This window comes from Heloderma suspectum, chromosome 12 (genome assembly GCF_057233095.1).
Source record: "Heloderma suspectum isolate Gila_16-S chromosome 12, 16-S_ref, whole genome shotgun sequence".
NCBI classification, from domain to species: Eukaryota; Metazoa; Chordata; class Lepidosauria; order Squamata; family Helodermatidae; genus Heloderma; species Heloderma suspectum.
In genome coordinates, this window is record NC_139469.1 from 12,757,911 (window position 1) to 12,775,701 (window position 17,791).

The 17,791-nt window shown below is 48.0% G+C and overlaps 1 protein-coding gene across 1 annotated transcript in view; it reads right to left on the reverse strand.

The window, feature by feature from the left end:
* Positions 1 to 5,048: 5,048 nt before the first annotated feature.
* FAM20C (FAM20C golgi associated secretory pathway kinase) overlaps positions 5,049 to 17,791 on the reverse strand; it is a 136,841-nt gene continuing 124,098 nt past the window's right edge. Inside the window, exons 8-10 of the mRNA XM_084818375.1 lie at positions 17,464 to 17,545; positions 13,104 to 13,163; positions 5,049 to 7,210 (exon numbers count right to left, since the gene is read on the reverse strand). Coding sequence (XP_084674501.1) covers positions 6,958 to 7,210; positions 13,104 to 13,163; positions 17,464 to 17,545 — 395 coding nt within the window. The 3' untranslated portion in view covers positions 5,049 to 6,957. The remainder of the gene's footprint in view (positions 7,211 to 13,103; positions 13,164 to 17,463; positions 17,546 to 17,791) is intronic.

The window sequence follows — 17,791 nt, forward strand, 5'->3', positions numbered from 1 at the left end:
ATTCTGGCGGGGATAGTCCGTTCTGCCATGGACTCCAGGGGGCCGGATTCTAAAGAATCCAGCCTCACTGGAGTCCATGGCAGAATTCTCCAACATCCCTACCCCATCCACGTTCTCCACACCAGGCATAATTTTGTACACCTCTATCATGTCTCCCCTTACCCTTCTTGTTTCCAAGCTAAACAATCCCAACTGTTGTAACCTTCTCTCATAGGGGAGATGCTCCAGTTCCTTGATCATTTTAGTTACCCTTTTCTGCACGTTTTCATTTTTTCCAGCTTTACAATATCTTTTTTGGGTGTGGTGACCAGAACTGGACACAGTGTTCCAAGTGTGGCTGCACCATAGATTTATATAGGGGCAGTATGATATTGGCAGTTCTATTCTCAATTCCTTTTCTAATTATGCCTAACATGGAGTTTGCCTTTTTTTACAGCGGCTGCACACTGGGTTGACATCTTCATTGAGCTGCCCACCGCAACTCCAAGATCAGTCTTGGTAATGGGAACTGCTTTGCTTCCAGCCATCCTAACTGCTTTGCTTCTACCCATCCTCATTGGAACCTGCTTTTGGTCCAACTCGCTGGAGCAGCTGAGAACAAGTTTGCTCCATCATCTACATGACGGCCCCCCAAATACTTGAAGATAGCTATCCTATTGCCTCTTAACTGTTTCTTCTCCAGGCTAAGCATACCAAACTCTTTTGACTTTTTTCAGAAGACCCGGTCTCCAGGCCCCTCACCATCTTCATCAGCACCCTCTGACAATAGTGTAGTGGCATGTTTTTGAATTGCAGATGTTCATCGCGACAGTGCCCATAGCCATGCCCCCAAGAACATTCCAAAAATGCAGGCAACTGCATTGATTCATATCAACTAACCAGGTCCAGCACTTTTATTTCCACCAAAAGCAGATCTAATGGAGCATTACTTTCCCAAGCCACCCCAAAATACTTTGCATTATAACAGGGAACCATATATTATTGTCAGGAATATTCGTCCCCCCGTCCCCGCTACTGTGAGAATTGCAGATAAGCTCAGAGGGAACAGGGAATTCGGGGGGGGGGGGAGATATGGCATCAGTGTCCCTGCTAATAATAACGATGACGATGACGATGACGATGACGATGATGGTGGTGCTGTGTCCCTGTGTGCCTTAGTTCCGCTACACCACTTGCCCTCTCGACACGTAACAGTCTGAGGCTTTCTAAGGTCAGGTGAACCTTCTTGATCCAGTTGGTCTTCTAGGGCAGCACCTAGCCTCTGCATAAATATCTCCAATGAAGGAGTGCCCACCACTTCCTGAGGCACTCTGTTTCACTTTTACACAGCTCTTACTATTAAGAAGTTTCTACAAAAATTTAGCCAAAATCTACTTCCACCCATTCTAGTCCTGCCCTCTGGAGAAGAGAAGACAGGTTTGCTCCATTGGATAGGTGATTTGCCTTCAAATGTTTGAAGATGGTTATCATATCATCACTTAATTGACCCTTCCCTAGGGTAAACATACCCACGTTTTTTAACCTTTACTCATAGGACTTGATCTCCAGGTATCCCTGGTTTCTCCTGATAGGCATCCATCCAGCCTGTGCTTTAAAAAAGTCTAATGAAGGAGACTCCACAACCTTCTGAGGCAGTCTGTTCCACTGTCGAACAGCTCATTCCATCAAGCAATTCTTGTTAAAATTTATACAAAATCCTTTTTCTTGTAATTTGAACCTGGTTGCTCCAGAGGATAGAAGCAACATCATCTGTGTGACAGCCCTTAAAATACTTGAAGATCGCTTTGCCTCTATCTATTCTCCAAGCTAAACATACCCAACCCTTTCAACTTTTTCTGATCAGATTTGATCTTCAGCCCTCCCTCCTCATTCTCTGTCACCCTTCTCTGGACACATTCTAGTTTGTCAATATCTTTCTTAAATGGTGGGTTCACTTTGTTTGTTTGTTTCTTTGATGAATATTTATGCTGCTTCTCAGCCCAAAAGGATTCTGGAGTGGCTTATGTACAAGTCGTAAAACAAGATAGTTCCTGCCTGCAGGGATGGGTGAACAATAGGGATGGGTGAACCCCCCGAAGTCCAGTCTTGGTGGGGAGGGGTCCACCACAGGGAAATCCAGGCCGCTTGGGCTCACTGGATTTCTCCAGAGCCCTGTGTGTACTTGCCAGTTTTCACAGGGTGCCTCTCCAGTTTTAAAAAGGAAAGGCTGGCAAATGGCAGCTGCCATTTGCAAAGCTTGGGGAAATTATGGGCATAAATTGCATATTTTACACCATTTGCGACCTTAAAGCACTTACATCTCCATAGATTGCAGTGATAAAAGCACTTTTACAGCTGTGATTTACAGAAATTTAAGTGATTTATGGCCACAAATGGCATAAAAGAATAAGCAATCTACGGCTGTGATTTTCCCAAGGTCCATGAATAGCAGCCACCATTGATGGACCTTGTCTTTTTAATATCTGGAAGCCATCCCATGCGGAGTCTGGCAAGCATAGAGGTAAGGGGAGCCAGTCCACTGCAAACCTTGCAGGACGGATTCTTGGGAATCCAGCTTTATTTGAGTCCACAGTGGATTTTTCCAGCTTCCCTAGCTTACAAGACATGACACACAAGAAAAATGGAATGGGGAAGGAAGAGGGGAAAAAAAATAAGTATTCCATCAGGGCTGGTGCAATGGCCCTGCTCTCTCTCTCTCTCTCTCTCTCTCTATATATATATATATATATATATGTGTGTGTGTGTGTGTGTGTGTGTGTGTGTATGTTCTCATCCCAGCAGCTCCTGGCGCTAGGGGTTTGTGCCAACTGGCAATGCCAGGGTGCAATGAATATTAACTGGGGAAGGGCCATAGCTCAGTGGCAGAGCACATGTTTGGCATGCAAGGTTCCAGGTTGTCTCTAGCATCTCCTGGTAGACCTGGGAAGACCTCCCCAACATCTGAAACCCCGGAGAGCCACTGCCCATCAGTGTAGATGATGCACACCTAGAAGGACCAATAGACTTAGTATAAGGCAGCTTACAAGATGCCTAAGTGCCTCCACTGATGACCTCAGTGAGCAGGCAGTCTGGTAAGAGAGAAGTAGGGATGGTGTGGTCACCCAATTCCATCTGGGAATCCGGTGGAAACCCCCCCCCCAACTTGCAGTCCCCAGACTGCGCTCGAGCCCCTCCCGTGCTTGGAGAGTGGCTCACACTCACCCCAGCAGCCTTGCCAAGTTCTGCGGTTGCCCTTTTAAAAATAAATAAAAGGACAATTGCAAAAATGCGCATTTTCATATGCACCAAAATGCACATTTTTGCAAAAATGTGCATTTTGTGCATACACAAAGGTGCGTTGCAAAGATACGTATTTTTGTGATCACCATTTTATTTGTCAAGCAATGGAGACCACGGAGCTCGATGAGGCTGCTGAGTGAGTGCGGGATGCTCGCAGAGCGTGGGAGGGGTTCGAGCAGGGGGCAGGGGCTGGGTGGGTGCCTGGAGAACCCAGATGGGGATGGGTTTGCACATCCCTATACCAGGAGCAGGATCTCTTGACATAGATCTTAGTTTTGGGGCAGGCTCATGCAGGAGAAGATGGATTTATTATATTAGGGCTGCAAAGAAAGGCCAATTAGGGGTGTACGAAACCCCGCTTACCTAGCTCCGCAGGTGGGGGGAGGCGCTCCGTCCCTCCCCCCGGAATCCTTGCTGGGGGGGAGGTGCTCTGTGCCTCCCCCCGAAATCCTGGCCGGCTGGCTCCGCTTCGCGGCCAAGCTGCGGAGCCGCCGGCTGGCTCCGGCTGCCCGCAGCTGGACATCAAGCCGCTGGGCAGCCCTGCAGGGACTCAAATGGCGGCTGTTGTAGCCGCCGTCATTTGCATCCCTGTAGTGAGCCGTGATAGGCTACGTAAATATTTATGTAGCCTATCACGGCAGGGGGAAAACCCCAGCGTACGCAAATGGCGGTAGCTGCCGCCATTTGCGTAGGCTGTTTCCCCCCCCCCTTGCCGTGATAGGCTACGTAAATATTTACGCAGCCTATCATGGCAGGGGGAAAAAAACCCTGCATACACAAATGGCGGTAGCCACCACCATTTTCATACACTGGGGTTCCCCCCCCCCGCCGTGATAGGCTACGTAAGTATTTACGTAGCCTATCACGGCCTCCGCAGGGATGCAAATGGCATCCCTGCATTAGCTGTGATAGGCTACATAAGTATTTATGTAGCTGTCATGGCTGAAGGAGGAAGCGAATGGCGGCCGCAGGACAGCTGCCATTCGCACAGCAGCGCAGATGGGAGCAGGTAAGTGCTCCGTTTCGTGCGCCTTTTGTGGGGTGGGGGTGGCGGGCACTTCGTCCCGCACGCCTTTCGTGGGTTGGGGGGGCAGGGGCTTCGTTCTGTGATGGTTTTTGGGGGGCTGAATGCACTGGCATTCGGCCTCACCGAGATCTGTCACGGAATTCTCTGACATCCCTAAGGCCAATAAACCAGTGCCTTTAGCCCAGGGGAGCATAGAATTATAGAATAGTAGGGTTGGAAGGGGCCTATAAGACCATTGGGTCCAACCCCCTGCTCAGTGCAGGAATCTAAGTCAAAGCATCCCTGTCCAGCCTCATCTTGAATGCCTCCAGCGTGGGAGAGCCCACTACCTCCCTAGGTCATTGGAGCAGGACATCTTTCAACCGGAGGGCCATTTTGGAAAAGCTTTGGGAGGCCATATTCCAGGGATAAGCAGAGCCAAGGGCAAAAGGGGAGGAGCCAAGAATACCATCCTATTTTAGTTCAAGATCTTCCTGCCAGTCAGTAAGCCTTAGTGGAGGCATTTCAACCTTTTAGAATAGGGGGAAAATTCACAAAAGCCACGAAAACACCAAATAAGAGGTGGTTGGGGAAAAGGGGTGGAGCCAGGGAAAGGGGTGGGGCCAGGGAGAGGGGGTGTGTCCGGAAAAGGGGCAAGTCCATGTAGTGAACCCAGGGAGGCCACATGTGTTTCTGCACCCCTGCTTTACCCAATGCAGCCTCTGTTATGGGTAAAACAAAAAAAGAAAATCACATAGACTTTCTGGCTACACATTTGCCATATCTTTATTGCACTGGGACCACATCGCAAACAAATCCACAAAAAAAAAAAAAAATGCTGCAAAATTAAGTCTATCGCTGCCGAAAACAGCTTTTTGATTAGGTTTTTTTTTTAATCCTCCATGTTTTTAAACTTGTATATGTATATTTACATGAAAACTATCAAAAGCAAAGTTGGGAAAGCAGCAGCCCCGCTACGACAGCCTAGAAAGATAAGAGCTGCTACTTTCGTATGGATAAATACTACGATTTGTCTTTTTTTTTTTCTTTTTTACATCACTTTGTAAAATCACATTCAAGTATTCCTGTCAACGCACAAATTATCAAAATCCTCTTCTGACTACGTTGCTGTAGCTTTGTGTGTGTGTGTCTAGATGGGTTATTATTTGCGGGGGGGGCGGGGGGTTGGTTTTGAAAATAGTTTGAGAGCTCTTCTTCCTTGAAATGCTGAGTCAGTGCGCACGGGATTTTTTTTTTGGGGGGGGAAGTAATTTAAATAAGGTACAGTGAAGCAGGGGTGTTGAACCTCTTTCACTCAGAGGGCCAAATTCCATTCCAGAGTGGCCGCATTCCAGGGATGGGTGGGGCCAAAGGCAAAAGGGGAAGGCCTATTTTAACTTAAAGGACTTACTGCCCTTAGCTAAGCCTGACATTCAACGTCCCTTGAAGGTTAACAGAAGAAATGAAAGGTTGCTGTGCACATTGAGGAAAAAGCAGGTGGTACAGCCCTCTCCATGACTGTACCATTCCAAGATGCAGGTGGGGAAAGCTTCCTTTCATGTCACAAACTCCTTGCCAGTGAAAAGCTTCCATTATCAGGGTGCATATTGATAGGCTAGCCTTCCCCTTGATGTATTAGTCTTCTCTGTCGTTTTGAACTGGGGGAGCATGGAAATATTTCATTCCCCTCCCCAAACCTGGATTTGGACCGTCCTAGAAATGATGTAACAGTGTAGACTAGAACTGAATGGACTTCCCTCTAGGACACTTTGTGAGCTGTTAACATAACCTGGTCTCTTTCTTTTGGGGGGAAAATACACACACACGGGTAGGTAGCTTTGCATTCCTTAAAAACATAACTATTTCCTTTATAAATAAAGAACATTAAATAAAGATTTGCTTTCTGTACAAATAAAAAGAAAATGTGTGTGATGGATAGGGAGGAAACGAACCATTTTGCTAGGAGGCAAATGTCATTCAGGAGCGATCCCAAAGGTGTTCCAAATCTTGTTTGGGGAATTAATTTTTTAAAGTGTGGCAGTAAGTGCATTTTTTTCCAGTTACGTAATCCAAAGAGGGACAACCACACAGTCATCTACTTTTAATTTCCTGAAAGTCCTTCCCAGTGTTACTGGTAAGCCCCACCCATGTGCCATGTGTGTGTGTGTGTGTGTGTGTGCGCGCGCGCATGTGTGCTCATGCGTGCAGAGGCGTTAGGAGGGGAAGGGCTTGTCTATAAACTCACTCGCTGCAGAACAACGATAACACCACATGAGGCAGTGCTTGCCAGAAGCGCCGCCCGCAATGTGTAATCCCCTGCTTTCATGGGTAATGGGAAGAAATAATTTAGGGCCTAAGGGAAGCAGGGCTGTATGAAGACCGCAGCAACTGTGAGGCCACATCCACTGGAAACATAGGGATCCCCCAAGAGCCACCCAAATTGGTTCAGCTGGTTACGTGAGCCCGGCAAGAGGTCCTGAGCTGCACAGCCTCAGCCTAAATCCTTTTCAGAGTCTACGCCTTAGCTACTTTGAGAACAATTATAATTGCAATGTCTGAATTCACTGAATTCACGAAGTGGCATACACAGTCCCTTGCAAGACTGCTCTCGTGTTTTGTTTCCTCTCTTTCTTCTTCGACGGAGCTAATAAAAAGGTGGTCCTGTGATTTCACTACCTCTTGGTGGTAACAGTGTTCATGTCGGAGACAAAGTCATTGTCGACCACGTTACTGTAGCCATCTTTTTCTATACAGTCACTGACGGCCTTGAGGACTATCCGGAGCCTTCGGTCCATCGCTTCGAGGTGCAACTTGTACAAGATGGGCGTGATTTTGTCTTTCAGCAAAGACTCTTCCATCAGATGACTAAGTTTGTACTCCTCCTTGGCTAGAAGCTGTAATCGCAGATAGGTGGACTTCCGTATTCTAGGAAGGAAGACAGCAAGAGAGAGGGAGAGGACATTTGAAGTTGAAGCAAGGTTCAAATAGCAAGTACGGTTAAAAAGCTCTAAGAGCTCACTGAATCCATAAACCTGTGTCTGGGCTGAACCAATTCAGGCTGCCAATAAGGGAGGATCACATGGATGAATGCTTTTCCGTTCAAATAGTTCCTTCCAGATGTTATGTGCAGTAATCTATCTATCTATCTTCCTTCCTTCCTGTCTGTCTGTCTTACGGATGTGAGACCCCATCCCAGCTTAGGTTCTCTGGGCACCCGCAAAAGCGCAGCCCCCCCATCCCCCCCCTGGACAGCCCATGAGCTCGGTGAGTTGCCCAGACTTACAGCAATCCCATCCAATGAGTGCCCACCATTTTCCCGCCTTTGCTGTGTGCGCAAAAAGGAAGTTAAAAAATGCGCATATTTAAATATGTGCAGTTTGGGGGCCAGGAAAGCTTAATATGTGCAATATTAGAGGTATTATACCTCTAGTATTGTGCACATTGCGCTTTCCCAGCCCCAAGCTGCACATATTTAAATATGCACATTTTTTAAACTTCCTTTTGCGCACAAAACAAAGGCAGGAAAATGGTGGGCACTCATTGGATGGGATCGTGGTGAGTCCTGGAGGATGGGAGCGGGGGGCAAGCGAGGACAGCATCTCGATGGGCACAGTCTGGGAGTCGCAGGCGGGGTTGGGGCCCTGATGGACTCCCGGTCCCAGGTGGGTGCCTGCAACATCCCTAGTCTGTCTTATGCATGGAGCAGCAACCAGGGACAATTGGAGGCTTGTGGCTCTGATTTTGGTGGGGCTGTGATTCCATTTTGGGTTTTACGCAGAAAGCCAAAACTCTAAAGGAGCACTCTTAAAGTGATGAACCCATTTTGAGGGGGGAGGGTTTAGCACCCTGGATAGCTCCTTTAGAATTCTGGCTGGTTCTGACTAAAACCCAGGATGGAAGCACAGCCCCACTGAAATTGCAGCCAACAGCCTCCACTGTTCTGGACCAGCACAGCCCCAGACGCTTCTCAGAACACAGTTTGGAAACCACAATACATATGGCAGGGATGGGCCATTGGTCACCCTCCAGACATTTTGGCCTATATATTCCACCAGCCCTAGCCAGCATGTAGCCAATACGAGGGAGTATTGCCCATGATGGCATGGGATTATACACTATGGGTGGAGCTTATAGTTAGTGCTTCAGAATCATAGGGTTGGAAGGGGCCTACAAGACCATCGAGTCCAACCCCCTGTCTGATTCCCAGGCAGTCTCCCATCCAAGTACTAACCAGGGCAGACCCAGCTTAACTTCCAAGATCAGACGAGACCAGGCACATCCAGCTCTTTGCTTCTTGCAAGCCCATCTCATGTCATGTTATTAGCCCTGAAGTGAGTTGGTAGGCCAAAAAATCTGGAGGGGCACAAGTTGCCCATCCCTGAACTATAACTTAGCCTCATACCCACACCCCTCCCTAGTTGTACCCTCCCCCACCCTATGCTTGGGTCCTGAGCCAGCCCTATCATTAGGTAAAGTGAGGCGGTTGCTTCAGGCGGCAAATGTGAGGAGGCGGCAGCAAGGTGTTGGAGGAGAGAACTGTCTGCCGCAAAGCCTGCTGTGTGACCCCAAAGCTAGCCTGCTGCTTTCGGGTGTTGTGGAGAATACTGTCTCATTGCCATAAGGATTTACGTAGCCTATCATGGTGTTTTTTGAAAATCTAGCCGTGATAGACTACATAAATCTTTACGTAGCCTATCACGTTTGTTTGTTTGTTTGTTTACTGGGAAATGGTGGTAGCGGCAGCTGGTTGCTGCCACCGCCGAACCGCTGCCGAACCGCCGCTGGGAGCCGCCAGCGCCAGGGACATTCGACAGAGGTAAGTCCCATTCCAGGGGGGTGGCGGACCGTTTCTCCACCAATTTCGGGGGGTCGAATGCATTGGCATTCAGCCTCCCGGAGATTCGTGGAGAAATTCTCCACCATCCCTATCGGTGTTGAAGAAAAATTCAGCTGCCTATCCAGTTGGCTTTCGTACATGGGGCGGGTGGGAGCAAAATGTCTTGGGCCAGCCCTGGTTGGCCCTGAAGATGAAACTTAATCTGGGACATAGAAACTTCATGTTCCAAGCCGTATGCCACTGAATATCAGCTGCAAGAGAAGACCTATTGCCTTCAAGCCCGGCTTTTGGATCTCCTGGAGGCATCTGGTTAGCCACTGTAGAAACAGAACGCGGGATTAGTCAGTCCTTCGATCTGATCCAACAAGGCTCTTCTTATATTCTCATCTTACACCCCCTGTTTGCTCTTTGCTCTATCCTGCAAATGCTGGTTTTATTTAAGGCTTAAATGCGAGTCCTCTGTTTATTCCGAGAAGTGGAACATTCCAAATTAAAGGTACATTTTGTGCACCCAGGAAGGATCAGGTAACTTGAGTTATCAAAAGGTTGTTTCATAGGCATCGCCTTGGTGCCTAATAGGCACATACAGAAGAACGGGACACACAAGGCGAAGTGGGGAACGCTGCAAGGATAGCGAGGGAGAGAATAAAGGACAAACTTGGTTCGGATCTGGAATACCTCCAATGTGTCAGGGATATACCTTGCACCCACTGGATACCAAACAGCAGGAGAGGGCTGTCACCTTCATGCCCTACTTACGGCTTCTAGTTGCCTACTATGGGGAATGGGATGCTGATCTAAAGGGATCCGGCATGGGGCTATCCATATATTCTGATGTTCATGTCCCCTACTTTAAGGGAGATTTACAAATGTGCTTTCCCCTACCCACCCAATTGGGTATCCTGGGCTATTTGCCTATAACAAGTTTCACTTTGCTGCAGCGTGTGGATGTTCCTTAATCATTAAAAAAAAACACCCCTGAACACACTGATTCCCCTGTTTCGATTAGGGGTGCACGAAAGTCACTTACCTGGTCTCGCAGCTTGCTTCGCGGTGGGGGGGAAGCGCTTCGCTGCTCCCCCCGAAGTTCAGGCCGGGGTGGGGAGGCTTCCCTCCTCGCCTGGCCGAAATTCAGGCCGGGGGGGAGGCTTCCTGCCTTGCCCGGCCGAAATTCAGGCCGGGGAGAAGCGCCCCGTCTCCCCGGCCGTGAACTTCAAAAGAAAAAAAAAACAAAACGCCCCTGTGATAGGCTACGTAACGATTAACGTAGCCTATCATGGCTAGATCTGCAAAGTCAGCCATGATAGGCTACGTTAATCGTCATGTAGCCTATCACGGGTGACTTCGGAAAAAAAAAAAAAAAGCGTGTACGCAAATGGCGGCCCCCATAGGGAGCCGCCATTCGCGTTCCTTATTTGGTCCCTGTAGTCTACGTAAAGATTTACGTAGACTACGGTGAAAATAAAGGCAACGCTATTTGCGTTGACCTTATTTTCACCGTAGTCTACGTAAATCTTTACGTAGACTACAGGGACCAAATAAGGAACACGAATGGCGGCTCCCTATGGGGGCTGCCATTAGCCGTACGCGCTTTTTTTTTTTTTTTTTAAGTCACCCGTGATAGGCTACGTGACGATTAATGTAGCCTATCACGGCTGACTTTGCAGATCTAGCCGTGATAGGCTACGTTAATCGTTACGTAGCCTATCACAGGGGCGTTTTGTTTTTTTTTACTTTGCTTGTAATGGCGGCGGCGGTAGCCGGTCGAAAGACTGGCTGCCGCCCCCGCCCCTGACGAAGACCCGACGAACCACCGCCGGGACCCGCTGCCGGGAGGGACATTCGTGAAAGGTAAGTCCCATCTGGGGGGGGGGGCGGGGGGGCGGAGAAGTTCTCCCCGAACAACCTTCGGAGGACTGAATGCATTGGCGCTTGGCCCCCCAAAGTTTCGGGGAGAAATTCTCCCCCATCCCTAGTTTCGATTGAGTGATTTGCAAATGCCCCACTTTCACATTTCTCTCTGGTTGCTCTAAGTGCAGTTTTATCAGTCTCATAATACAGATTGGGGCATTAGGTAGCAGCTGAAGCTGAGATAATGGGTGGCCCTGTGAATTGCTGATGGAGCCCAGATTTCTAGTGGTGACTTGAGGCTACTAAACTCATCCTCTAGTTGGCCTGGGACTAGAGAGAAGGAGGGATGGACACTCTGGGATCTGCCGTCAGCCAGGGGGCCAAGAGGCACCAGGATGCTGCATCCCCTGCTTCCTTGGAAGAACATCAAGCCAAAGGGGAGACCAACCTGGCCCATCCCTCAGCCAGAACATCAAGCCAAAGGGGAGACCAACCTGGCCCATCCCTCAGCCAGAGAAAGAGCAGTTGCAGGAAGCTTGCTTCCCCCTCCCTGCCAGAAAGAACACTCAGCTCATCCAACTACCTGTTGCCCTGGGGAAAGAGTGCTCTGGTCCCATCTCTACCAACTGCAAGCAAGAACACCAGCAAAGGGAAATCAGCCTAGCCTGTACTGCATTTCAATGCCCGCTTCTAGCTCACCACCTCGCTCTATCCTTGAAATACTGATCTCCCTCGACTTCCTTTCCCCTCCACTCCCCTTCCCTTGTGCGTCTTGTGCTGTTAATTGTAAGCCTGATGGCAACGCCTACCCTCCTCTCTTTTTTGATTGATGTGAACCACTTTGAGAGACAATAAGTGTCTGAAAAGCAAGATAAAAATATAGTAAATAAATAAATACATGGAGCGACTACACTAATGGTACGTGGATGCTAGCTCAGGCTTCAGGACATGCTGGACCACTGAATGACTCTGTCCTTTGATCTTTCTCTCTCTCCAGCTAGTCAAAGCCACACCTTAACTCACAGTTCTGTTTTAAATGACCAGTCACTCCTTCTAATAGCAAATTCAGGCAGGGAAACAAAAGGGAAGTATCAGTGCCCTGATGGGTGAGTGGAAACCCAAGGTTTTCAAAAGTACAAAAAAAAATGGTTTAAAAAATCTATGGGAGTAACAGTTCACCAAGAAATAGCTCAACAGAGATTGAGCATCCTCAGTAGCAACAGTGTGAAAAGACAAGGAACACACAGGCAGAAAAGTGGAATGTCCAGCTTGGAGAAATCGCTAGCTGGACCCCTGAAGAGGAGCCCTTCTTTTGAGAGGGAGGACACGCTGATCCTAAATGCTACCATAAATGCACCCATATCATCTCCCACTTTTCCCCTTCCATTTCTTCCCTGGTGGACATCAAATTGTTTTTGAGCTCCTGGCTCAGTTATATAGCTACTGCTCCCAGCTGGTTAATAAGGCACAGTTGTTTTCCGGAAGTCCCTTAGGATGCAATCTTATGCATGTTAAGACAGAGAAAAATCCTGCAATTCCCAGCATTCCCATGCTGGCAGGGAAATGCTGGGAGTTGTAGGACTTTCCTCTGTCTAAACATGCATAGGATTGTGCCCGTAAAGATCTTTTCTCCTCCCTCCCTGGCCCAGTCCTCAAAGAACTCACAATATTTCTCTTAGCGATGTGTGAATCTGTCAAGATTGCTTTGTGCCTGTTTTTGTGCGCATTTCTTCCAACATAGCCATTTTTTCTGTACACAGTTTTCCAAATGTGTGCATTTTGAATGCAGGTCCTCTAAAAAAAAAAAAAGTGCACATTTCTCCCCATAGACTAAAGCGGATCTGTGCACATTTTCCCCTAGTATGAAGAATCTGTACACATATTTCCTTGATGTATGCATGCTTTGCGTGCATTTTAAAACTTGACAAACTTGAGCTCCGCATTCGGTAGCATGCAGACGGAGGAGTGCCGCTGCATTCCAATTTGCACTTTTGCTTCGGGAAGTGCAGTATCAGTTTGTTGGCATCAAAAATGAGAACCGTATGAAATTCTTATCCATCCCAGTTTCTCATGCTCCCAGATCATTCTCCACTGTACCACCCCACATCACAATAGAGAGGAGAGGCATACCTGCAACACTGGTTTAAAGGCACCAAGATGGAAAGTTCATCATGGGAATATTTTCCGAACCTATCGCGAAGATGCAAAAGAGAAAAGAAAAGATCACCAGAGATGTACCTTGACAGATCGGTTTCAGCTTTGCAAATTGCTTTATTTCCATTGACTAAAACGATGTGAGTTAATCTGTGTGGAATTTTGCTGTTGCCAGATGTCCACCCTCCAGCTACTACAGACATGTACTACCGTGGACATGTACTTCCAGTGGTGTAGTGGTGAATTTTGAAGTGCAGGCACACATCATGACAGTCTTGATAACAACGCCCCCAAGGAGAGCCCCAAAATACAAGAAGTGGTGTTGATCCATATCAACAAACTAGTTTTAGCACCTCCTCCAGGAGCAGGTCTTTTGTAAAGCTAATGGGTCTTAATTAGGGATGTGTGAATCAGCAAAACTCAATCTCAAAAATTATTCAAAATTATTCAAACTCCATCTTCAAGCTCGTTCCAACTCAATTTTGTATCAGATTGCAAGCTTTGGGTTTTTTCTTTTCTCATGAAAATCCATGCGTATTTTCATGCGTATTTTTTGAAATGTACACATCAATTGTGCGCATCTTTGAAATGTAGGGATTCTTTCCCCATTGATCAAAGAGTATTTGTGTGCATTTTTCAAGAACACACATTTTTAATGCACATTTTTCAAATGTACGCATGCTGTCGACTGCGCTTTTTTGGGCCCACAAATCACACTGCGAGCTCGGAAATGTATGAACTTTGACCACAGATTGCGTTCAAGTCCGTGTTCCGTCCAAAGGTTTGAATTGGGTAAATCCTGATAAAAAATGAACTGAAACAAATGTCTCATATGTCCCTAATCTAGGGATAGTGGAGAATTCCGCCACAGACTCCAATGAGGCTGGATTCTAAAGAATCTGGCCCCCTGGAGTCCGTGGTGGAATGGATCACTCACCTCCGCCTCCCTGCAGGATCCGTCTGGGTCGGATCCCTGCCCATGTCGATCCTGCAGAGCCGGCCGCCAGCTCCACAGGGCTGGAGAAAGTCGATACGGCCGGCAGCCATTGCTGTGCCGTATCTCTGTAAGTCAATCCCCCGTACTGGACGCCATTTGCGTACCTGTTCACGCAATAGGCTATGCAAATATTTGTGTAGCCTACCACGGCCAAAAACAGGGACGCAAATGGCATAGTGGGCACCAGTTGCGGCCGTAAAGCTGGTCGATTAGCCAAAATGCAGCTGTTTACGGCTGCATTTAGGCTAATCAACCAGCTTTATGGCCGCAAATGGCGCCCACTATGCCACTTGCATCCGGGGGACTGACTTACATAGAGATACGGCACGGCAATGGCTGCTGGCCGTATTGACTTTCTCCAGCCCTGTGGAGCTGGAGGCCGGCTCCGCAGGGTCAAAGCGGAGCCGGCCTGGATGGATTCTGGGGGGGAGGAACAGATTGCCTCCCCCCCATCGAGGATTCCGCCCCGGCGGACCCCTGCAGACGGCAGGAAAGGGGATTCGTACATCCCTACCCTAATCCCAATTGCCCATTCAAGACCAAGCCACCCTGCAATACTTGGCATTACAACAGAGAACAATATATTCTGTAGGGAAAATTCGTTAGCCCCCTTCCCCAGATACTGTGAGGGAGGGTGTGGGTGGCAGATGACATCGACGTCCCCGGCCATCAAAAGTGCCAGCGATGTGTCCCTGGGAGCCTGGCTCGGCTACATCATTGCGCGCTTCCTGGCGGTAGCGTTATCGTCACCCTCCTGCCCCGTCTGCAGGCACCACAGAGTGGTGGCAGCTAAGAAGAGCACTGGTGTTCGAGTCATAAGGAGTATTTTAGGTCAAGCTCCTGAGAAGGAATGGGTTGAAAGCTAAACTATTTGGGGCTTTTTTTAGTTAAATGAAAATGTCAGGTGAAAGATGGCTCACTGGTGTGGGTGTACATGATAGAAATCCTATGTGGGCCTGTTGAAAAAGCTGGCTAAGTTTTGCCTGGAGTTAAAGGGAAATGTGATAGTGATCATCAAACATCCAAAGGGCTGCCATGCGGAAGATGGAGCAGACATGTTTGCTGTTGCTCTGGAGGGCAGGACTAGAGCTAATGGGTGGAAATTCCAGTGGAGCAGATTTTGGCTATACATTAACAGAACCTTCCCAATGGTAAGAGTAGGGATGTCAGAGAATTTCGCCACGAATCTCGGGGAGGCCGACTGCCAGCGCATTCGGCCCCCCGAAATTGGTGGCGAGACGGTCTGCCCCCCCGCCCCCCCCCGGGACAGGACTTACCTTGGGCGAATCCTCCTGGCGGCGGCGCCTCTGGTGGTGGTTCGGCGGCGGCTGCCGGTCTTCCGACCGGTGCCGCCGCCACCATTTCCAGTAAAAAAAAAACAACAGCAAAAAAAGTGATAGGCTACGTAAAGATTTATGTAGCCTACCATGGCTAGATTTTAAAAAAAATACCGTGATAGGCTACATAAATGTTTACGTAGCCTATCACGGCTGAGTAAAAAACAAACAAACAAACTGCGCGTACGCAAATGGCGGCACCCATGGGCCTTATTTTGGCACATCTAGTCTACGTAAACATTTACGTAGACTACGGCGAAAATAAGGGAATGCAAATAGCGTAGCGTCTACGCTATTTGTGTTCCCCTTATTCTTGCTGTAGTCTACGTAAATGTTTACGTAGACTAGATGTGACAAAATAAGGAACGCAAATGGCGGCGCCCATGGGCGCTGCCATTTGCGTATGTGCGGTTTTTTGTTTTGTTTTTTTACTCAGCCGTGATAGGCTATGTAAACATTTACATAGCCTATCACGGCTGACTGCAGGGACGCAAACAGCGGCGGCTATGGCCGCCGCCATTTGCGGCCCGGCTGACCAGGATTCGGGGGTGGAGGGACGGAGCGCCTCCCCCCCCGGCCAGAATTTCGGGGGGAGGGGCGGAGCGCCTCCCCCCCCCCACGAATCAAATTTCGTTACAGGTAAGTGACTTTCGTACATCCCTAGGAGGTGTTTGACTGTGAAAGTTTACCAATTGCTTTGGGAGGTAGTGAGTGCTCCTTCACTGAACTTATTTAAGCAGAGGCTGGATGGCCTTCCATCAGGGATGCTGTAGCTGTACCTGGCACTGAGCAGGGGGCTGGACTAGATGATCTCCAAGGTCCATTCCAACTCTAAAATTCTGTGATTCTGTCTATGAATCTAAGGCTCCAGCACTTTGAGGAGCAGCAGAGAAGGGAGATGAGTTTTTGCCACAGGAGCAGCGCAGGGATTAAATGCATTTATGCCTAGGGTTGCTGGAGAAATCTGCTGTGGACTCCAATGAGGCCGGATTCCCAAGAATCTGACCTGCAGAGTCCCCAGCAGACTGGCTCCCCCTTACCTGCACTTATGGCTGCAGTTTTCCTGAGACAGGCTAATGGCAGCTGTCATCAGTGTACCTTGCCTTGTTTAAAGCTGGAAAGACATGCAGCAAAATCCAACAGATGCACCAGGGCTCCAGGGAAATCTGGTAAGTTCCAAGCAGCCTGGATTTCCCCATGGAAGACCCCCACCCCAGACTGGACGTTGGGGGGGTTCACCCATCATTTATTCATTTATGCCCTTTCCTCTGTGTGATTTGTAAAGTGACAAGGACCTTCTCAGGTCCTGGGTATGGTCACCCTATGCACCAGCCTGTGGAAATCAAAACATGACTGGATGTGGGGCTTCTTTGTTTCTTATGATTGTCTGAATTGGGGTGTGGAACCACTTTCAGCCCACGGGCCGAATTCAGTCTTGGAGAAGCTCTCGGGGGCCACATGCCCGTGGTGGGCAGGGATGAAAGCAAAGGGGGCGGGGCAAAAAATACCAGCATGGTATAAACAAATAAAATAATAAAATAAATAATAATAATAATAAAAATAATAATAAAAAATAAAATAATAATAATAAAAATACCAGCATGTTCTATCTTAAAGCTCTCAGTGCCAGTAACTGAGCTTTAGGAAAGGCATTTCAACCTTTCAGAATGGGGAAGAAACATGCAAAAGCCAGGAAACCACCAATGATCACTGATCAAAAGCATGGCCATTTGGAGTCCCCCAGAGGGAGCCCTGGAGAGCAGGATTTGGTGCATGGGCCGGGTTTTTTGGGGTTTGCACCCCTGGTCTATATTGTGCTTTGTAGAATGCTGTAAACCTTCTAGGAGTGTTACAAGTAAAATCAAAATCAAAATGCAAAATCAAAATGCGTTAATCAAAATGCATTAATCAAATGCAAAATAAAAACCAAAATGCATTAATACAATCTCAATAAAACAAGACCAAAACATTACAGGTCATCAGAATCCCTTGGGACAATTACCCTCTTCCATTATCTAAGTGGATAATAAATGTTTCATTCCCAAACTTCTCAAAGGTTTCGTAGTGATGTCGATCCATGTTGCCTACACAGAAAAGAAATGGGAGGAATAAGCATATATTGCCATATCCACATAACCACATATTGCCATATCCACATTGCCTACATGGAAAAGAAATAGGAAAAATACGCACTTGGCAGATACTGATTAATGGTGCAATCCCATGCTTGTTTAGACAGAACACAGTCCTACAACACTTCACTGGACGGCAGTGGCTGGCGACTTTAAAATCATCAGTGGAAGGGCTAGAGACAAAATCCAGCCTCCACA